The 23,613-nt window shown below is 38.0% G+C and overlaps 1 protein-coding gene across 3 annotated transcripts in view; it reads right to left on the bottom strand.

Moving 5' to 3' along the window:
• Window positions 1–1,013: 1,013 nt before the first annotated feature.
• The window catches only part of RNF168 (ring finger protein 168), a 52,244-nt gene continuing 29,644 nt past the window's right edge, over window positions 1,014–23,613 (bottom strand). For all 3 annotated transcript variants that reach the window (XM_068546515.1, XM_068546513.1, XM_068546514.1), the window contains exons 3-7: window positions 22,143–22,219; window positions 18,736–18,915; window positions 16,632–16,753; window positions 9,660–9,741; window positions 1,014–6,477 (exon numbers count right to left, since the gene is read on the bottom strand). In XM_068546515.1, coding sequence (XP_068402616.1) covers window positions 5,524–6,477; window positions 9,660–9,741; window positions 16,632–16,753; window positions 18,736–18,915; window positions 22,143–22,219 — 1,415 coding nt within the window. In that variant the 3' untranslated portion in view covers window positions 1,014–5,523. The remainder of the gene's footprint in view (window positions 6,478–9,659; window positions 9,742–16,631; window positions 16,754–18,735; window positions 18,916–22,142; window positions 22,220–23,613) is intronic.

Below are 23,613 nucleotides of genomic sequence, written 5' to 3'. Positions count from 1 at the left end.
CCATCTTAACAGGATAGGAACTTTCCAAGTTTTTGCCTTAGAGATTTCAGGACATCTTTGTACTAGAATCCATTTACGGAAAACTTCTCTGCTGTGTTTTTTTCCCCCCCTTCTTACCTCTTAGCTCCTGCCTGTCTTCTCAAGCCTGCCATTCTAAACTCCGCTGGGATATAAAAAACACTTTTCCAGACTCTCCCAGACTCCTTTGCCAGCAAGCTTCCTATTAAGTTCCATTACCTATAAGAGGTACTAGAAGGGAAGGGAAAAGGGGACATTTTTTTTGCTGCTCCTATCAGTGTTGCCCCAGCAGTGGAGGCTGACCCCAGCTTCCAAATGCCTTCAACTCTTCTAGAACCAGACTCACCAGACCCTTTCAGAGTACCAGCAGTAGCTGGGAGGTGTTTCTTTCTCAAAGGTCTGAACACCAAGTCTGCAGGACCCGCTCTCCCGCACATCCTGAGCACCTACATTCTGGTAACCAAAACCCTTCCCGTGTGTTTCCCAGCTTTGAGGGTGGTAGCCACTTCCTGCAGTTATCGTCTTTGGGTTATCTGTGTTCTCTCGTTTCAACACCTGTCTAACCAATTTCCTATACTTCATTTCCTCTGTTGAAATACCTACTTTGGTTGTTTTCTTAAGTGGACCCCAAGCAATAGATCCAGTATAATCTGCATTTGTCTAGTATAAACTGACCAGGGAGTGGGATTCTAATCCTGCAGTAAAAAAGACACCCAAACTTTTTATGGGTCTTAAGAGATGAAGAGGAATGATAGAAAAGATGGGCAAACTCAATTTATGATCCCCAATTGAGAGAAAACCTTCTGGATTGAACTAGTTTCATGGATAGAGCCTAACTGCAGCAGCCTGGGACCACAAAAGCCAAGTGGAAGAGAAATGTAAAGTAAGAGAACTGTCCCCTCAGTTGAACTCAGGGTCCATGTTGCTCCAAGTCCTGCCAAAACAAGGCAATATATATTGGGGAGAACAAAACAGACTCAAAATTTGAAGTCATGATTGTTTATTAAGATCTTTACACAGGAATTAAGATATGGGTAAACATACAGTAGTGGCTCAACTCCCCATTTCAAAGTTTGTAGTGATTGACAAACCTTTATGCATACCAAATGTGTAGAACTTGTATAGGAATTTGAGGAAGCCACAAAATATTTCTGAGAAATGGTTTCTTCTGAGGCTGAAGTCTCTTGCAATCTGGGAACTGTGACACAGGGGAACTTATGGGCAGGGGTCTCTTGTGACACGGAGCTGTAGATACATCTGGTAGGGGAGAGGTGAGTAGTCTTCATGAGTAGACAAAAGGTAACTTGCAATTTACTGGATGCCACACGTGGGTACTTACGGTACACAAAGTCACTGGATAAAGTGAAACTCTCCCAAATCACTTATTAAGGTTCTTTTTTGAGTCAAGGCCTGTGCCAGGTGCTCTATTACTTCCCTTAACTCTTTTGTTTTTTAATTAATTAATTAATTAGGCTGTGTCGGGTCTTACTTGCGGCACACAGGATCTTTCTTGCGGTATGCGGGATCTTTCATTGAGGCACACGGGCTTACTTGCCCCGCAGCATGTGGGATAGTTCCCCGACCAGGGATCGAACCCGTGTGCCCTGCATTGGAAGGCAGATTCTTAACCACTGGACCACCAGGGAAGTCCCACTACCCTTAACTCTTGATAGCAACTCTTGGTTACATTGATTCCCATTTACTGATTAAGAAAGTGAGATTAACCGATAGAGACCAAGTTAAGAAGAAAATTATTCTTTCTTCCCTCCTGCATTACATGCCCTTGTTTTGGTGGTCCAAAACTCAGGCACAAATTACTAGTCCCATCGTTCAATTCCTTAAATGTGAACTAAGGAATCGAAGAGCCATTTAAAACCATTCTTAGCTCACAGGCCCTACAAATATTGGCGGCATGCAGATTTGGCCCCTGGGATGCAGTTTGTAGACTTCTGTGCTAGGGCTTTCAATTGAGGCCCTGGTGTGTTCAACAGGCTTCCTTGCCCGGTAGGTCCTGAACTCTGTTCTTGTTTCATCAGCAGTGTGAGCCTGATGACAACTCCTCTCTGCTTTTCAGAGGTTTTCAGCCTTTTAGCATCTGCTCTGAACAGTTTCAAAACTGCAGTTATCTTGATGGGAAAACCGACCTTGTGTTTGATGACCCTCAAGTCTCCAATACTGTCACTCCAGCTTCATGAGATGGCCAAGAGCTCTGCCGGTTTCTCTGTTCACCAGCAGCAGCCCTGATTCTCGTCCTGCATTCAGAATAGGCACATGCTACAAGCGAAAAAGTGGTTGCAAACATCAGTTCACCTCTCATATCTCCCCTCTCTAGAATCTTAGCCCCTAAGTTAGTCCTCATTGTTTCAAGTAGCTTTCTGATGCTTTTAAGTAAAGCATTTTAATTTTTAAATGTAAAAATTTTACATTTTTATCTGGCTTTTCTCATTGTTCTCAGCAGGACTGCAGGTCTGCAGCATTGCTACCTGAAAAGCATAAGCTTTGCTTTCAAATAATTGAAAAATAGTATATTAAAGCTAAATATATTCAAATTCATTCACAACGCTATTTCCAAAAATTCGCACTATTTTTTTTTTGCACTGAAAAACCTTCCTAAATTATGATTCTTAGAATTTAAAGGCAAAAAAGGACTATCTAGAGTGGTATAGGTTGAGATGCCTAAGTATCCTTAATCTTGTAATATTTTAAGAACATTTAAATTTTGAGACGATATATTCAATATGATTGAAACTTTTAAAAGTATAAAAGAACACATAGAGAAAAGTCATTCTTCCACTCCTGTCTCCCAGCCACCCAGTTTCTCTCCCTGCTGGCAACACTGTTTATCTCTCTCTTAAATATATATTTCTCTTCTTTGGATAAATGGTTGCACAGTATGTACACTACTCTACATCTTGTATTTTTTGTTTAACTCTATATCTTACAGTTCTTTTCATATCAGTAAAGTGGGTTTTTTGCTTAATTGCTGTATAGTATTCTATTTTACCATCATTTATTTAGTGTTTCTTGATAGACTAAGGTTGTTTCTAAGCTTGTTATTACAAACAATGCCAAACAAAAATGTTTTATGCATGCCATTCTACATATCTGTGAAAACAGCTTTAAGAAATTCCTAAAGGTAGATTGCCAAGGTTACCTCTCTAGGGCTTTAAAAGTTTCTATTCATACTAAGCAACATATAAGAGTGCCTATTTACCTACATGCTTGCCAAGATTGGGGGAAAAAAAAACACCAAAATACAAAACACCTTTACTAATCTGAAGGGTGGAAAAATGTATTAGTATAAGTGATACTATGCATCTTTTCACACATTAGAGCCACTTATATTTCCTTTCCTGGGAACTATGTTTCTTGGGAACATAAACTTTTCTAATTTTCCTTTTGGGTTGTTAGTCTTTTTCTAAACGTACTGGCAGACACTTTACATAAAGGAAATTAGCTCTTTGTGATGAGTTGTATCTATTTCTTCTCAAGTTTGCCATGTCTTCCAATTTTCCTTTATGGTAGTTTTTGTTATGCAGAACTTTTAATTTTCATGTGTTAATTTTTATTTTTAACTGTGAAAAACACATAGTCCATTTCAATTTTTAGTAATTATTTTAATTTTCAGTCTTAACCTCTGCATAGTTTTAGCACTCCCTGAGAAATTAAACACTCTCATATCCCTTCCATAAAAATGGGAGGAAAGTATCAATAAATTCTAATGACTGACACAAAACATTTACTAGTTTCTCACAAAAATGCATACATGGTAGTATCAGAAAGACTAATTGAGAAATTAAAATTTATCTTAAAACCAACTTTAGTCAGGAAGACTTCTTCACAGACAAATAAGTAGTTATATATGTAAATTCTAAATACATTACACTATTTTCCCCCCTTTTTGGTCATGGACTATTCCAGGAAGATTTAATTATGTAACTTTTAATTTGAAGAGTCACTAAAATGTAAAGCAAAATTGGTCTTAAAAAATATTGCTTTGATTAAAAGATATATATATTTTAGTCTATTTTAGACAAATTTGGTTAGTTTCTAACTCCACTTCATTTCAGCACAATCATTACTCAGGGGACAATCACTTTTGAGAAAGGGCAAACTAAATTTTAAATTAGCATCAGAATTCTACCCATAATTACCCAATCAATATTGAAGTACACACCATCAAGTATGCAAAGATTACAGAATTTCAGTTACAAAATTTGGAGGAAAACAATCTTAATTATGTATCAAAACATTGACAAATTTAAGCTAGAATTATTAGCTCTAGGACATTTTATTGCATTATTACCTTAAAAGGATGGCTAACTAGATATCAGCAGCAACGCTGTTAAAACGGTTGTTTGCTCAAAGTTGTTCATATTAATGAAACAAAAGATTAATAGTCTCTAAGTTAAATTTCACAAAACAAAACCGCAGCCTTCTGATTTAACTTTCGGGGGTAAGACAGGGCAAAATCCAAATATCATACTTTCTATTTTTGTCCATAAACACAAATAAAAGTCAGTATCAATACAAAGGTTAACATAAGGAAATAAACACATGGTTAGTCAGGTTCTACAACATAGGATACTGCACATAACTCTTCTACATAACTCTGCACATAACTCTGCATAACTCTGCACATAACTCTTCTACAGTAAATTCCCCCTTTTTTTTGGAATAGCAGATTAGATAGTATGGTATGAAAAGCTGTTAAAACCCAAATGTTTTCTATGCCATCTAGCAAAGAAAGCACGAGGAAGAATACTTTGCCAAACTATACCTGCTACTCCAGCCTGGACCCAGTTGTCTGATCATCCACTCAGTTTCAAGGCCTCCAAGTTGTCAATCTACCCCACTCAGCCTCATCCCAAGCTTGGCTACTTTTGCATCAAGAGTCTAGTTTCCTTTCTGTCAACTAAGTCCTAATTTTCCAGAAAACTCTGATTTTTCTGCTTTCACGTTGATCCTAACCCATTTTAAGTCAAAAAAAAAATGCTGTAATACTTAAAGTAATTGAAGTGGACATGGAAATTAGATTACTTTAGTGTTATGGAAGATGTACTTCAAGTGCTCTGCAAATATATGGGAAAGTTGCAAGAAAACTTAAGATTCTAAACCTTGCCTGGATTCCTTAGCTACTTGGTATATTATAATGTTGCTTTGATTACTAGTCAGTACAAAAAGGTGCGTGAAGGCCACAAAACATGCATATGGGGGGAAATGCATGGAAATGAAGATTTCTTGGGAGATGGCCAAGGCATTTTTATATCCATAAGGACTGTCAACTTAAACTTAGTACATCAGTTATTAAAAAAGGAAAGGAGTGGGACTCTTGCTTACAACCGAGTTTGGCAGAAACACATTTGTATATTCCTCCCCTGATATCACGCCGTCCTTTAATTAAGGACAGTGAGTATGCCCACGGAGCAGAATTAATGAAAAATTTATAAAGAATCTATGATAGAGAGCTTCACTAGATTATACAACACTCCCCTTACCCAAGCACTACTTTGTGTATCTCTGAAACATCTGAAAAATACTTTTCTGTGACTTACTAGGCTGTAGGGAATGAGGAGTTTTAGGTACATTACAATTATCTCTAGCAGAGTTTGTTATCTTTCTTCCATTAACTGAACGTTTCAACTGGATCTTAAAAGAAGGTTGCCAATTTTCATTTTTTGAGCCTCTCCTAGGTTTTGGATGCTCTAGATCAGTTTGTCTTTTGAGGTTTCTATCTTTGGAATTCTTCCTTTGTCCATTTAGTAATTTGTCTGGAGGTGAGGACGTAGCACGTAACTGATATCCATCTGGGGATCCTTTTTGCCGGTTTGGCCTCATTTGTTCTTGATCCACCTCTTTCTGAAGCTGTAATGCTAATAACCTGTCCTGTTCTTCTTGTTTACGTCTCTCAAAAAGTAGACATTCCAAATCTATCAGTTTTTGGGTAACGTTGATTTCTGTTTCTTCTTGGTCTGAGGAAGCTTTGGGGAACATTTTTCTTCTTTTTGCAGAAAAGCATGGATCCCTGACTGCTTCAGACAAAGATTCCTGGTTTTTTCTTTTGGAGATATCTTTACTGATCAGTAGGTGAGACTCTTCATTTTCTGTCTCAACTGTGTTATTTCTAATTATCTGTGTCATATCTGATACAGTGCATCGACTCTCTGCTTTGCCACAAGGCTTAACTGCAGCTTCTCCAGAGTAGGGAACTCTGGCTTCAGGTCCCTCATGATTTATGACACATAACTCTTTTTCATGATTGCTTGGTCTTGTTTTAACTTTTCCTTCAAGGCACCATTCTCTACCACTGGCACATAACTGAGGCATAGGTGACTCCACTGAAGATTGTGCACCTTGTTCTTGAACTTCAAGGCATATCTGAGGAGAAAGTGTTGGCATATCTTCCTCAATTTCTGTGTCTTGCCATGTAGGGCTCTTCACATCACTGCTGTCAGTTTCCTGTAGAAAACAGAAAAACATTGAGTGAACCAGGGGAAAACATCAAGTCGTAATACATAAGTCTAATTACACTGATACCAAAGCTGAGTTGTCACTATAAAGTAATTATTATTACTACTAATAAGATATATTAATTCTTAATAGTATTTTTATTCTGTGTGCCAATTTAGATTAAGGTATTTCTTCATTTTCACTCCCATGAAAACCTACAGTTTAAAATCCACAAACTAGTTCTATATATGGCCAGGAGCTGGCACCATGACTTGACTTCTCATCTTACAAACCTCCTCTAGCCCAGGGATTTTTAATCCCTTTTTGTGTCACAAACCCTCCTCCTTTTGGCATTTTTGTGAAGCTTACAGACCTCTTTGAGAATAATATTTTTAAACGTAAAAATAAATACATAGGGGGACTTCCCTGGTGGCTCAGTGGTTAAGAATCCGCCTGCCAATGCAGGGGACATGGGTTCGAGCCCTGATCTGGGAAGATCCCACATGCCGCGAAACAACTAAGCCCGTGCCCCACAACTACTAAAGCCCACGCACCTAGAGTCCATGCTCTGCAACAAGAGAAGCCACTGCAGTGAGAAGCTCACATACCGCAACAGAGACAAGCCCTCACTGGTTGCAACTAGCGAAAGCCCGCGCGCAGCAACAAAGACCCAACGCATCCAAAAATAAATACATACACACACACATACATACATACATACATAGGGAACAATTTATATTGCAACACAATTATTAAAATCTTACAATTTATGATGTAATAATGCATATCTATTAATACATTAAGTAACAAGATCTAGTGGCAAGTCTAATAATTGGTAACACTGAAGGAGGGATGAGTATAAATGATATTTCAAGAGATCTGCAACAAATGTAATGTGATTAAAAACCTGTGTTATCTATTGGTGACAAAGTCACAGGTACTGTTAACAGTATTATGGTTTACTGGTTTGCTCCCTACATTCATAACTAAAGGAAACGCTAAAATGAGAGGTCAGGTGGAAATAAAGATAAACTTTTCCTTATATCCATGTTCATGTGTACTCTGTGGATTCTACCCACAGACCTTAGGTTAAGAACCCTTGCTTTAGCCAGTATAATTCTTCTCACTTACAGGTCTTGGGTAAGTTAAGACCTAGGATTAGTTTTGACCATGGGAAAGCCTTAAGAAGAAAGGTTTCAGGACTTCCCTGGTGGCGCAGTGGTTAAGACTCCACGCTCCCAACGCAGGAGGCCCAGGTTCGATTCCTGGTCAGGGAACTAGATCCCACATGCATGCTGCAACTAAGGAGCGAGCGAGCCGCAACTAAGGCATGCTGCAACTAAGACCTAGTGCAACCAACCAAACAAACAAATAAATTAATTAAATAAATAAATAAAAAAGAAGAAAGGCTTCAATGAGAACTTGCTTCAAAACAAAAATTACTCCTTGTTTGCGATCTTAAATCTGTTCTTTTACCTACTTTGCTTTGCATTTATCATTCCTCATAACATTTTTATGAACCAATGTAGTTTGGATTGGACAAATTCTAGGTTGCTTACCTAGTTTTGCTGTGAATATTAACACCAGGATAGGAAAAAAAAATCCCAGCCTACAATGCCTCTCCCATCAATCCTTAGTTCCAGCATGAGCCAGACCATCTGGACTTGAATTCTCCCTCTATTACCTCTACTTAAGGGACTCTGAGCAATTCTCTTGCCTCTGCATGCCTCAGTTTTCTCAACTATAATTGGGCACAAGAAGGGTACCTTACAGAGTTGGTGGTTGTGATGAAGATTAAAGAAGATAAATACATTATTTGGCACATAAATGTCCATTAAATGTTAGGTGCTATAAAACCACCTAGCTAAACTGAAAAAAGTTTAGGAACCTGTGAGTAAAGGGTTAATAAAACTTCCATGTAGGAAACTGACCTTGGTGTCAGCTGGCTTTTCCTAGTTCTATTTTCCTGGAAGCCTGATAGAGGTGAAATGTCACCTGTGTTACTCGGCCACGTAGCTTATGGTAAAAATGACTCTTACTGGTGAACTGCATCTGTACTAGGAGAACTAGGAGTGATCTATAAATACCTTGCAGGAAGCCAAAGCTCAGGGCTTCTGTAAGTGACTTACAACTCTTTGATTGGCTGTGTTCCTTCCCAGGACCCCTGGAAGCCACACCCATGAGTTGTTACAGTAAATAATTTACTCTTATGGGGCATGGGACTTCTAAGTCTGGTGGTTACTACACTCCTCTGCATGGTCTCGCTTCCAGGCCATCACTTAGGAGCTCTGCAGTGAGGACTCTTGCTGAACAGATATGCCTGATGTCTGATGCTACCCTACGAGCACGCTTTGTTCACCATTGTGTAATCCTTTAAGTGAAGCTGGCACCAGTGGTAGCCTGTTTAGTTTTGTGAGTCTGATGATCTCGGTCAGGGATCTACAAACTATGGCCCATGGACCAAATTCAGCCTGGTGCTTATTTTTGTACAGTTTTACTGGAACAAAGACAAGCTCATTTGTTTACATATTGTTATGGATGCTTTCAAATGACAACAGCATCACTGAACAGTTGTGACTGAGACCATTTGGGCCACAAAGCCTAAAATATTTACTATCTGGCTCTTAAAAGAAAAGGTCTGCTGACTCCTAGCCTAAGTGAGCCTAAGGTGACTAAGAAAGGTTGTTCCATTTACCATAGTGACTTAAAAAAAAGTTAGGAGGGGCTTCCCTGGTGGCGCAGTGGTTGAGAATCTGCCTGCCAATGCAGGGGACACGGGTTCGAGCCCTGGTCTGGGAAGATCCTACATGCCGCGGAGCAACTGGGCCCGTGAGCCACAATTACTGGGCCTGCGCGTCTGGAGCCTGTGCTCCGCAAGAAGAGAGACCGCGATAGTGAGAGGCCCGCGCACCGCGATGAAGAGTGGCCCCCGCTTGCCACAACTAGAGAAAGCCCTTGCACAGAAACGAAGACCCAACACAGCCATAAATCAATAAAATAAATTAAATTAAAAAAAGAAGGCTTATGGAGAGGAGCATACTTTCATCTCATAGATAGATAATTCAATTTAAATAATCCCTCCCTTGGCCAATATTATAAAAAAAAAAAAAAAAGTTAGGAAACTGCAAGTATTAACAATCTATAGCATTAATAAACCCGCCAAGCCAAGAACATCTTTAGCATCCACATACCTTAGACATAGAGTCTTTCCTATCTTCTTGTACAACTTCAGACTGTGATGCTGACCCAAGTTGAGATTTAGGTGACAAATACCTTAAAAAAGAAAAAAAGTTTGCCAAAATTTGAATGCTTTGAAACACAAGTGGCATGTATCCAATATAATAAAGCCAGATTAGGTATTTATGCTGAAGGCTGTCTGGCTTGCTGCTTGGCTGATTTATCAGAAAGAGTGTATTTCATCTCCCTGTCTCAGGTATTTTGGTCTGTTTCTGGAGCAAAACTTAGAAGTCTGAGTATTGATATATTTTAGTGAAAAATAGCAGAAAAGGAAGTAAAAGTCAAATCTAAATTATTCCTTAATTCTCAAAAGAATTTAAACAGGTAGGTACTAGCATCAAAACAACGTAAGACTGTACAGCCTTCCCAAAAGTAATGGAAATGACATTTTAAGTCAGGAGAAGGAATATGTTAGTTTCTTTTTAATGCCAGAAATTCTACAGTTTGTACCTCTATTTGAAAAATGGTGTCTATGATTAGATTCTTTACCATTTTGGTATAGAGATTTTATTATATACATATTTTATATAAACTATCTACTTAGAGATATAAAAGATTTATCAATGTATCAGCATAAGAGCACATCTCTAAATATCTAAGCATCTTTAATAGGCTGTTTGCCACTGAAAATATTAAGTCTGTAATATAATGGAAAACATAAAAGAAATGGGAATAAAAGGACAGGTTATAAGAGGTTAGGTATATTTTTTAAATATGTTTTTTTGGATTTTGTTTGGATTTTGTAAAAAAAAATCCAAACACATACACACCTATGCTCAAAAATGGCACAAATGTTGGCTGTCTTCAAGTGGTGGTAACTTTGGGTGATTTTCTAAGAGCGGCTAGCTTTTATAATTAAAGAAAAAAATGGAAAAATGTCTGATTGCAAATATGTAAAATCATAAGTTCCATTGTGTCCAAAGCACGAACGTGTAGCATATATCACATTAAAATAAAATCTAGACAAGGATCTCATATAAAGAATAAATATCCCTTATAGATAAAACAGTATCTAAACCACATATTTAGTTGCATCAACCTAAATATTTACTCTGAAAACTTATGAGAACAAGAACTACCTCTCAGTTGATAAAACAGGAGTCCAGGTTTAGTCTCATTTTAATTTTGTTTCCCAAAGCTGAAGAATTCCTTCTGCCAATGTTAGATATTAGTAACCAAGTATATTAAAACCAACATAGAATTATTACAGCTTAATAGCTGTTCCGAAATCCATAAGCAGAAGACAAAACAAAGTGTGATCAGATACCCATCTAACATAATTGGCGAAGATTTGTGAACTCTCTGGGATATTGTTTATTTATAGTAACCAAGTAATATATGAATACATGTAGCAAATATGTGCCATCCTCCCTTTCCATTCCTATTTGCTTCCTCATATGTAACCAAGTTTTAAAAAAATTATTTCTATATACTGCACTTTTTTTAAAGCAATCATTCTTCTGTGATTTCCTTTTTTCACTTATGTCTTATAGATCTTTATAAAAAACTATATACATAGGCCTACCTCATAAAAACAAATAGTTTACAAGAAAATAGTTACAAAATCTATGTAAGGGGTGGTGGTGGTGGTGGTGTGATGAATTGGGCGATTGGGATTGACATGTATACACTAATATGTATAAAATTGATGACTAATACATCACAGTTACAGGGAGGGAGATACTGACTGGGAAAGGATATGAGTGAACCTTTTGGAAACAGTCTGTATCTTAATCTGGAGTGTGGTTTATACATATGTAAAAATTCTCCAGAAGTTACATTTAAGATTAATATATATATACTTTTAAAGAAGTTTTAAAATCTTATATTATTGTAAAAACCCTTATACTTATCACTCAGTTTAAGGGGAAAAAAATCACTGATTTTAAAATTCTTTATGGGGGCTTCTCTTTGTGCCCCAGCTGACAGGCTACAACTATCCTGAGATGCTCTTACCTCTTGCTTTTATTTATTTATTTTTCCCTTGGTCTATTTTACTTTACTTTTATTGGGGTGTAGTTGTTTTATAATGTGTTAGTCTTATGTCTTGCTTTTAAAAATAGTCTTACCACACAATTAGTACCCCTAAACACTTTATTGCTTAGTACTGCATGATTTCTGAACTTTACGTATATGGAATCATACTACACGTATCTTTCCACAACTTGACTTCACACAGCACCTTCCTGAATCAGGCATGTTTTCCTTAGCCAGAATTCATTTTCATTGCTGGAAAGTAACAGTATTCTGGTCTATTGTTGGACATGTGGGTGCTTCTGGCTCTTTACTGTTACTAATAGTACTGCTGGGAACATTCCTGCACATGTCTTCTGGGGTTTTAGTGTCTACACTACAGTCAAAGAGCATCAACCTTTTACACTCCCACCTAGAGTGTAAGTGCTCCTTATCCTCTAGGATACTTAATATTGCCAGAAAGTTTAATTTTTCCAATAGGGTGAGTATGAAATGTTACCTCATCGTTATTTTGTTGTTGTTTTTATTGAGGTGTAATTGACATATGATATTATATTAGTATCAGGTATACAACATAATGATTCAATATTTGTATATGTGAAATGAACTCACTGTAATTTTTTAAAAATTCTATTGAAGTATAGTTGATTTACAATGCGTTAATGTGTTAATTTCTGCTGTACAGCAAAGTGATTCAGTTATACAGATATATATATACTCTTTTCCATTACGGTTTATCACAGGATATTGAATGTAGTTCCCTGTGTTCCTAGTAGGACCTTGTTGTTTACCCATCCTATATATAATAGTTTGCATCTGCTAATCCCAAACTCCCAATCCTTCCCTCCCCGACTCACACTCCCCCTTGACAACCCCAAGTCTGTTCTCTATATCTGCCTCACTGTAATTTAAATTAAAATTTCCTTGATTACTAATAAAGTTCAATCTTTTCACACATGTATTGGCCTTCAGCTTTCGTGTTCTGTGATGTCAAAATTTTTTTTTTTAAGAAGATTTTTTTTAAAAAAATTTTTATTTATTTATTTATTTATTTATGGCTGTGTTGGGTCTTCATTTCTGTGCGAGGGCTTTCTCTAGTTGTGGCAAGCGGGGTCCACTCTTCATCGCGGTGCGCGGGCCTCTCACTGTCGCGGCCTCTCTTGTTGTGGAGCACAGGCTCCAGACGCGCAGGCTCAGTAATTGTGGCTAACGGGCCCAGCCGCTCTGCGGCATGTGGGATCTTCCCAGACCAGGGCTCGAACCCGCGTCCCCTGCATTGGCAGGCAGACTCTCAACCACTGCGCCACCAGGGAAGCCCCGATGTCAAAATTTTTTGCTTCTTTTTCTGTAGCTGTCTTTTTCTCACAAATAGGTGGGTATTCTTTAATAATAAACTTTTTCCAGTAAGTAAGTTGAAATATCTTCTTTTAGAGGGCAGCTTATCTTTTTATTCCCTGAAGGTATTTTGATAAAGACATTTTTAATCTTATTATAGTCTATTTGTTTTGCTCCTTAAAGCATCCCTCTCTACAGATATTCTTTGTTACCTTCCTAAAGATTTATTTTATGTATGTATGTATATATTTACATATTTACTTATTTATTTATGTATGCCGTGCTGCACGGCTTGCTGGATCTTAGTTCCCGGACCAGGGATTGAACTCGGCAGTGAAAGTGCCGAGTCCTAACCACTGGACCACCAGGGAATTCCCTTGTCTTTTTAATAGGTCTTTAATTCATCTTAATTTTTATACATAGTATGAATCGAGGTCCAAGCTAATTTCCCCCCCATATTATCCACTGTCCCACAGGCATTTATTGACAAGTACATCCTTTCTCCACTGACCAGCAACGGTGACTACTGTGTTGCTTATCCAAAGTACCCCAAAACTTAGTGGCTTAAACCAACAAACATTATCTCATAGTTTCTGAGGGCCAGGAATTCAAGAGCAGCTTAGCAGGGTAGTTCTGGCTCAGGATTTTCATGAGGGTCCAGTCAAGATGCTGGTCAGTCATCTGGTCAGTAGCCTGACTGGGGCTAAAGGATCACCTTCCAACCAGGCTCATGCACAAAGGCCATTCTGGAGGTCTCACTTCCTTACTGGTTGTTGGCAGAAGGCCCCAGCTCCTTACCATGTGGGACTTTCCATAGGGCTGCTCACAACATGACAGCTAACTTTCCCAGAGCAAATAATCCAAAAGAGAAAAGTCACTTTAGAACTTAGTCTCTGAAGTGTACAATGTCCCTTCTGGTAATTCTATGTGTATACTTAAGTCCAGCCCACATTCAAAGGGAGGGGAATTAGGCTCAGTCTTTTGAAGGGAGAAATATCAAAGATTTGTGAACATATTTTAAAAACACAAAAGCTAGCATAAAGGTTCTATAAACTGTGGTGTGTTTCTAAGCTATCTATTATTTTGTCTCATCATTTTGTCTATCCATCCCTGTGCAAATACCATATATGTTTACTTACTATAAATGTGAAGCATCCATACCTCCACCACACATTTTATTTTTCATCAGGAGTATCTGAAGGCCCTTTCTCTTCCATATAAATTTTAAAATCAGAATGCAAGAAAAAAAAAAAAAACATTGGTGGGACTTCCCTGGCGGGCCAGTGGTTAAGACTGTGCTTCCACTGCAGGGGGCGTGGGTTTGATCCCTGGTCAGGGAACTAAGATCCCATATGCCACGTGGCAAGCCCAAAAAAGAACACCCCCCAAAACAAAAACAAAAACAACAACAACAACAACAAAAATGTTGGGATTCTGATTTCAAATGCATTTAACCTATAGATCAGTTTGGAGAGATCTGACATTAAGCAATTTTGTAACATTAGACATCTTCCAACCTACAACTACTACGTATTTCTTTAATAGAGTAAAATTTTATAACATGCTCCATAAGGACTTTTAGATTTTTCAATAAATTTATTTCTAAGTACTTTTTATTTTCTGATGCTACTACAAACAGAATCTTTGTTCTTACGTTTGCAATAGACTTTTTTAAAAAATAAATTTATTTATTTTATTTATTTATTTTTGGCTGCACTGGGTCTTCGCTGCTGCACGTGGGCTTTCTCTAGTTGTGGCGAGCGGGGGCTACTCTTTGTTGCGGTGTGCGTGCTTCTCATTGCGGTGGCTTCTCTTGCTGTGAAGCACGGGCTCTAGGCATGCGGGCTTCAGTAGTTGTGGCACATGGGCTCAGTAGTTGTGGCACACGGGCTCTAGAGTGCAGGCTCAGTAGTTGTGGCGCATGGGCTTAGCTGCTCCACAGCATGTGGGATCCTCCTGGACCAGGGCTCGAACCCTTGTCCCCTGCATTGGCAGGCGGATTCTCAATCACTGTGCCACCAGGGAAGTCCTGTTGTTTTTTTTTTAAATTGAAGTATAGTTGATATACAATATCATGTAAATTACAGGTGTACAATACAGTGATTCACATTTTTAAAGGTTATATTCCGTTTATCGTTATTGTAAAATATTTGTTATATTCCTTGTGTTGTACAATATATCCTTGTAGCTTACTTTATACCTAATACCTATACCTCTTAATCCCCTACTCCTATATTGCCCCTCCCCCCTTCCCTCACCCCACTGGTAACCACTAGTTACCAGCCTGTGAGTCCGCTTCTTTTTTGTTATGGACTTGTCATTTTAGATATATATTCATTCTTTCTTCTTTTTCTGATATGGCATTTAAAGCCTTCTAAATACTACTTCAGCCATATCCCAGAAGGTCTGATGCATAATGTTTTCAGTTCTACGTTTCTATCAAGATTTATTCTTTAACCAATGAGCTACCTAGTAGTTTTTCTTAATTTTCAAAACACTTTAGTAATCTTTTTTGTTAATTATTTTAAATTTGAGGTGAAATTCATATAACATAAAATTAACCATTTTAAAGCATACACTTAGTACATTTACAAAGTTGTGCAACCATCACTTCTATCTAGTTTGTTGTTTATTTTTAAGAATTCTTTATATATTCCAGAGACTAGACCTTATCTGTTTTTAACTTTGTGTACCTTTAATCCACCAGTTTCTCAAGTTTCTTCAATTTCTGCTTTTAAATTCATCAGTTTATTCTTATATTTCTAGTAAATTTTTATCTTTATATATTTCACAATATATATTTAGATTCATGAAGATTCATGACAGTTATATCCTTTATGCAGAATAGTATTATATCAATATGAAATATCCCTGCTTTTCTCCTTTTAATGGTTTTTCTCGACTTCTACTTTGCATTATATCAGGCATTAACAATATTGATGTTGCATATCTACTTCTTCTTTTAATAGCAACCACCTCATTTAATGCTGCCCTCTTCCCATCTATCTCCATCTCCCTGTCCCAAGTTTCCACCATCTCAAATCCTAAATTTCTATGAATTTTACAAGGAGGCAAATTACCTGCACATATTTACCCAGTTGAATCAAAAGCCCTTACATGTTTTTGAAGTCTAGATTGTAGTTGATAAACTTTTTCAACTACGAATTACTATGGAAAAGCTTATATACTCATAGAGTCATCAACTCTTCCTGCTGCTAAGAGGGGCACTCTGGGGCAACTAAATTCACTCCACTGTTGACTACCTGACTCATGTTTTTTGTACAGTAGGGAAGAAATGTAATATATAAACTGGGAAAAAGAGGGTGGGGTAATGATCTAGATGCCAAACTGTAAACTCCTTCAATGAGAATGACCTTATATGGAACTAGATTCTCACTTGAATCTAAATCAAGAGAAAAAGGAAATGGGAACAACATGGAAATCCTGAGCAATCAAGATAAAAAAGGCTTCACATCCCTCTTCATGCTAGCCAGGAATCTATGCTATGTGAATATCTCTCTTATTTTCACTTTACATCAACCTCAGACCATCTGGAGGGTTTTCATGCAGAGCTGACGGGCCAAATTTTGATATAGCAGTAAACTATATTCACTTACTTCTGAATATCTCCAGTGTTTGTTTGTTTGTTCTTACTTTTCTTCTGTGACTTGGCTGTGACTGGATCAGATTTTTCGGAATTCAAGGGCGAAGCCAAGATACTTCCCTCACAGAAATTGTTCTTCAACAGCAGAAAAAGCATAAAACAATTTTAAAATAAAATAAGCTATTAATCAATTCAGAATCCACAATAGAATTTTTCAGGAATTATTAAATTCTATACATCCTTTGAATAATACTGACCATGCAAAAATTAATATAAACAAGATAAAGTTTATCTAAGTTGGTCTAAATTGCATTTTTACTCTACATTATAAACACAAAGAGCATGATGATACTAATCTCATTAGCTGATAATTTCTGCTAACTTTTCTAATGAATAATTTCATATTTATAACTACCTTAATCTGTAGGGGAAAATTCAGAGCTGTGGCGATACCTGGAATAAAATTTATTTTATGTAAAATAATTTAATTTGGGGATTTAAGGGCATACCAATAAATATCATCAATATTTACTTGCTGTCTAATGGCAGTCTCATAAGTTTCTTACTACACTATTGGAAAAATTAATATACTTGGTGGTGGTAGACATTTGGCCTAGGACCACCAAACTTTTACAAGTAAACCAAAAATTATTTTAAAATATCAGCAGATCTGCTCTTATAATCCCATGTGAAAACACAAAGAATTAAAACAATAACTCTTGAAAGACAAAGTTGACCCCAGATTTTCCTCTCTGATATATTTTCTCTCCTATCCCATTTGTTATTCTATTGATCTATGTCTTTTTTTTTTTGGCCGTGCTGTGCAGCTTACAGGATCTTAGTCCCCAACCAGGGATTGAACCCAGGGCCATGGCAGTGAAAGCGCCAAGTCCTAACCACTGGACTGCCAGGGAAGTTCCATGGTCTATGTCTTTTATTTAATTTCTCAATTGTGTACTGCTCCAAAGCTATTCCACTTAAATTTTAAAAGGAAATACATTCTTAAAAAGGGCATATAATCTAAAACTTGGGTATATTATTATGAATGGCAGACCTCTCAAAAATGGGGAAAAAAACCCACAACCAATTCCAATTCCAACAATATCCAATTCTGGATATACTTCATTTTGGTAAGTATATTTTAAGATATTTGTTGTTTGAAAGCAGAGGAATTGTTTTTAGAGGCTCTTAAACCTGAACATACATCAGACTTCCCTAGATGCCTCTGGGAGTGGTATTCCCTAAATCCCATCCCCAGAGATTCTGTATTTTAAAAGAACTACGTGATTCTGCCAGGTTCTTTCAAATCACTGGGTCCCACTGTATCCTTTGGTCTTACAGTATGTGTTTTATCATCCTTTCTTTAATTCATTGTCCCCTGGGCAGTAATTTAACTATGGCAAGATAACAAAATCCAGGTTTAATATGTTATTTAAGAATTTAGGGACTTCCCTGGGGGTCCAGGGAAGCACAGTTAAGACTGCACTTGCACTGCAGGGGACACTGGTTTGATCCCTGGTTGGGGAACTAAGATCCCGCAAGCCACACAGCGTGGCCAGGGAAAAAAAAGAAGTTAAAAAAAAAATTTAATGTGCTTCACTTTCAAAAAGTGATCTGCATCCATACAAAGGAATATTTTGCGACTCTTACAAAAGAATTATACACTGTATGTAGTAATATAATAGGAAAAATCTCTAAGAAATAGCGAGTGAAAAAGGTCAGGAGAAAAACAGTGTGATTCACACATCCTTTTCAGGTAAAAAAAAAAAAAAAGTTATAAGAAGCTGTTAATAGTTCTAACCTTTGGGGAAAGAGACTGATGTAATGGAATAGGAATAGGAGTGGAGAAGTGGGGGGGGAAATGGAGCTTTCATTTTCCACTGAATAGCTTTCCTGCATAACTGAATTTACTAACAACTTACAAAAATGGTTTTTAAAAGCATACTTGGATTAGAGCAAATATATAACAGTATGCCAAAAAAGTTTTGCTTTAAGTAGAGCAAATATGTCAGAAATAGTTTCTAGTTATGGTGAATGCTTCCTTTTTAGAGTGTTCAAAATCACATAGTCAAAGCAATAGGAATGTAAATACTTCAAAGTTCTTTCTTAAAACTTACAATATTAAGGCTTAGCTTTCTTGCCAACTCTTCATCACTTTTCAGTTGTTCTTCCGTCTCTCTTTGCCTTTTTTCTGCCTGTCTCTTTTCCTCTTCTTCCTCCTCTGCCAGTAATCTCTGTATGTATTCTTCACTGGCTTTGTTTTCTTCTTCCTCATTGGCTCGTCGCTCTGCCTCCACCTTAAAAATGATTAATAAAGAACAATCCTTCTCTGAACTTTTTAGTATACTTGCAATATTTCTTTTTTCCTTTCTTTTTTTAAAGATTTAATTTTATTTATTTTTGGCTGCGTTGGGTCTTCGTTACTGTGTGTGGGCTTTCTCTAGTTGTGGCGAGGGGGGGCTACTCTTTGTCATGGTGCACAGGCTTCTCCTGTTGCAGAGCATGAGTTCTAGGCGTGCGGGCTCAGTAGTTGTGGTGCACGGGCTTAGCTGTTCCACAGGATGTAGGATCTTCCCAGACTAGGGATCGAACCCGTGTCCCCTGCATTGGCAGGTGGATTCTTTCCCACTGAACCACCCGGGAAGTCCCAATAGTTCTTAATAAGAATAGAAAAAGTAAAAAAAAAGAACAAATTGGCAGGAATTAAAATTTCTCAAATGAAGTACAAATCTGGAGAGGCAAATTCCTGTAGAATAGTTCAGGAAGTCTCCTTCAGGAAGCCTTCCCCAGTCAGTCCAATGAAACCTTGATCAAAGCCTCATCCCTCCACATTTCAGTCCTTAGCACATTTTCCATTACACTGTCACACATTTTTGGAAGTCCTTCTAGGTGATACTTTTCCTCAGTTAACAGAAGGCCATGTTCTGACTAACTTTGGCATAGGTTTCTGAATTAAACCCTAGCAAGGGAATGGAATGATAAAAACTGACTTAAACCAAACAGTGTCCTTCCCTGAAGTTGGGATGAATCCCCAAACACGGTGGGCAGGGGTGGAATAGCTGCTGAAGAAACAACCACAATGGTCATTATATGATTTACAGATGAGGAAAGACACGGAAAAGCTTTCCTAGATCAGAAAGTGATCTAACTTTCTTTTCTTAGCTCAGTAACTGGCAGGGGGGAGACTCAAACTCAGCATCTAGGACCTAAGGCCATGCTTGTGGGCATCTGAACTACGCTTCCTGAAAGAAATAATGTAACAACTACTTTAGACATCTAAAGGATTTGACTCAAGAATAAGTCCTTGATCCACTTCAAGTGAAGGTGACATGACTAAAGGTTTGTTAAGGAACTTAAGTTTTCTTGCTCTTAAAGGAAAGCCACTGGAAGAGACAGCTGGTTCTTCCTCTGCATACTGTTGTATATGCACCTGAGGTTCAGAAATGTGCAGCTACCTTGTTATTAGCCTGAGGATAAAGCCAGCTGACAGAAGTTAGCGAAGAAATGGAACTAGAGCTCTGGATGAAACCGACCCTGAAGCCCCTACTAACCTCTGGAATTCCAGTAAATTACAATTTTCTGTCACCTGTACTCAAAAGCATCCTGAAAAAACCTGTTCTCACTATATTGTTGTAAAGATTAAATTACTCTTTACTTAAGGAACTTCCCTGGTGGTGCAACGGTTAGGAATCCGCCTGCCAATGCAGGGGACACAGGTTCAATCCCTGGTCTGGGAAGATCCCACATGCCACAGAGCAACTAAGCCCGTGTGCCACAACTACAGAGCCTGCGCTCTAGAGCCCGCATGCCCTAGAGCCCGAGCACTGCAACTACTGAAGCCTGCGCCCCTAGAGCCCGTGCTCCACCACAAGAGAAGCCTGCGCACTGCAAGGAAGAGTAGCTCCCACTCACCGCAACTAGAGAAAGCCTGTGCACAGCAAAGAAGACCCAACGCAGCCAAAAAATAAATAAATAAAACCCTTACTTAAGAACATCGTTTAGACAATATGCTGACAATTAACTATCATAATTATTTACTAGTTCTTCTAGAGCTCTCAGGGTCCAATACAGTAGCCACTAGCTACATGTGGCTACTGAGTAGTTGAAATGTGACTAGTCCAAATTGAGATGTATTGTAAGTACAAAATACACAATTCCACACTAAATAAAAAAAAATAGTCAATACTTTCTATACTGATTACATAATAAAATATTTTAGATATACTGGATTAAATAAAATATACATAAAAATTAACTTCATCTGTTTTTAATACTTTTAAAAAACATTTATTTATTTATTTATTTATTTTTGGCTGCGTTGGGTCTTTGTTGCTGCACGCAGGCCTTCTCTAGTTGCGGCAAGCGGGGGGCTACTCTTCGTTGCAGTGCACAGGCTTCTCATTGTGGTGGCTTCTCTTGTTCTGGAGCACGAGCTCTAGGGTGTGCGGGTTTCAGTAGTTGCGGCACATGGGCCCAGCAGTTGTGGCTCGTGGGCTCTAGAGCACAGGCTCAGCAGTTGTGGCACATGGGCTTAGTTGCTCTGCGGCATGTGGGATCTTCCCGGACCAGGGCTCGAACCCATGTCCCCTGCTTTGGCAGGCGGATTCTTAACCACTGTGCCACCAGAGAAGCCCCTCATCTGTTGTTTTAAAAAAAATCTTTAAAAAATGTGGCTAATAGAAAACTTCAAATTATATATGAACCCACACCATATTTCTATTGGACAACACTGCTCTACATTAATCAGGGTAGAGGGAGTACTAGGGCTTTCCTAGTGCTAGTGAAGTTCAAAGGCCGTAAGCACCACTCCCTCTTTTCATATTTAGGTACTTCACAATTAGCCCTTTATGCTTTCCTCACCTAAATGCATTGTTTGTGTCCCCCAAAATTCATATGTTGAAGCCCTAACTCCCAATGTGATGATATTTGGCGGTGGGGCGTTTGGGAGGTAATTGGGTCATGAGGGTGGAGTCCTCATGAAAGGGATTAGTACCCTTAAAAGAAGACACACAAGAGAGATGATCTGTCTCTCCCCTCCTCTCTCTGCCATGTGAGAATACAGTGAGAAGGCAGCTGTCTACAAGCCAGGAAGCAGGCCCTTGCCCAATACCAGATCTCTCAGTGCCTTAATCTTGCACTTCCCAGATCCAGAACTGTGAGAACAAATGTTTGTTGTTTAAGTCACTCAGTCTATGGTGTTTTTGTTATAGCAGCCTAAATGGACTTAAGACACACATAATCTACCACCTTTTTCCCATCCTTTACGCTCAAAGCTTCACAGAAATTAAAAAAATTTCCTTCATACTTAAATGCTTACAGATCACTATCACATAAGAAAAGCATGTATAAATAAACTAAAGCTAGTTTTAAACTATTTTGAACACATGTAAAAAATGGAGGCTTTATAAAGCACATTAAAGTTATTCACATTTCAATATATACTATTTATTTATATAAGCACATAAAACTGTATGTAAACACAGCAGAAAAGTTTTCCAAAAAAGAGCAACTATTTAGTACTTACCTTGCTTATCTCCTCTTCATATTCTCTTCTTAATTCCCCAGGTTTACTTAATAGGCGAACTGGCTGATAGTCATCAACTGTTTCAGATCAAGAAAGAAAATTATATTATAGGCAACACCGAATTCTACGGCTAGCTTTGATCTTCCACTAAACCTATATTAATATAAAAATGCAAAATTAAAATAAACATACAATTATTAACAGCTATAGCAATATTTTTTAATGGAATTCCATTTTAAAAGAAAGGCCAGGACTTCCCTAGTAGTGCAGTGGTTAAGAATCTGCCTGCCAATGCAGGGTACACGGGTTCGATCCCTGGTCTGGGAAGATCCCACATGCCGTGGAGCAACTGAGCCCATGCGTCACAACTACTGAAGCCCGCGCACCTAGAGTCCGTGCTCTGCAACAAGAGAAGCCACCGCAATGAGAAGCCTGCGCACTGCAACAAAGAGCAGCCCCCACTCGCCGCAACTAGAGAAAGCCTGTGCACAGCAATGAAGACCCAATGCAGCCAAAAAATAAATAAATAAAATTAAAAGAAAAGAAAAGAAAGGAATCTATGTTCCCTGGAATGAACCAAATACAAAAAAAAAAAAAACAAGGCCAGGGACTTCCCTGGTGGTGCAGTGGCCAAGAATCTGCGCTCCCAATGCAGGCGGCCCAGGTTTGATCCCTGGTCAGGGAAATAGTCCACATGCTGCAACTAAGAGTTTGCATGCCACAACTAAAGATCCCGCATGCCACAACTAACACCTGCCTCAGCCAAAAAAAATAAAAATAAATAAATAAATAAAATAAAATAAATAAATAAGTATTAAAAAAAAAAAAAAAGAGAGAGAGGCCAGGGGTCTTCTGGTTCAAAATGGCACATGAACACATATACTTAGCTCTTCCTCTAGAAGCCATTAACATAACAGTAAAGGAAGTTTTAAAAAGTAATCCTACAATAATAGCAAACACATATTTCTCAAAAAAGTTATATACAAATGGCCCACAAGCACATGAAAAGACGCTCAACATCACTAGTCGTCAGGGAAATGCAAATCAAAACCACAAAGAAATACACTTTGTACCCATTAGAGTGGCTACTATAAAACAAACAAAATAACAAGCATTGGCAAGGAGATGAAATTGGAATCCTTGTGCACTGTCAGTGGAAGTGTAAAATGGTATAGCTGCTATGGAAAACAGTATGGCGGTTGCTCAAAAAACTAAACATAGAAATACCGTGTGATCCAGCACTTCCACTTTTAGATACATATACAAAAGATCTGAAAGTAGGGTATCAAACAGATACTTATACACCATGTCATAGCCAGCATTATTCACAACAGCCAAATGGTGGAAGTAACTCAAGTGTCCATCAACATGAATGGATAAATAAAATGTGGTAAATACATACAATAGAATATTATTCAGCTGTATAAAAGAATGAAATTCTGACACATGCTACAACACGGATGAACCCTGA

Source organism: Eschrichtius robustus, chromosome 6, assembly GCF_028021215.1.
Source record: "Eschrichtius robustus isolate mEscRob2 chromosome 6, mEscRob2.pri, whole genome shotgun sequence".
NCBI lineage: Eukaryota > Metazoa > Chordata > Mammalia > Artiodactyla > Eschrichtiidae > Eschrichtius > Eschrichtius robustus.
Note: the sequence above shows the minus strand (reverse complement) of the source record. Positions and strands in the feature narration are given on the sequence as shown.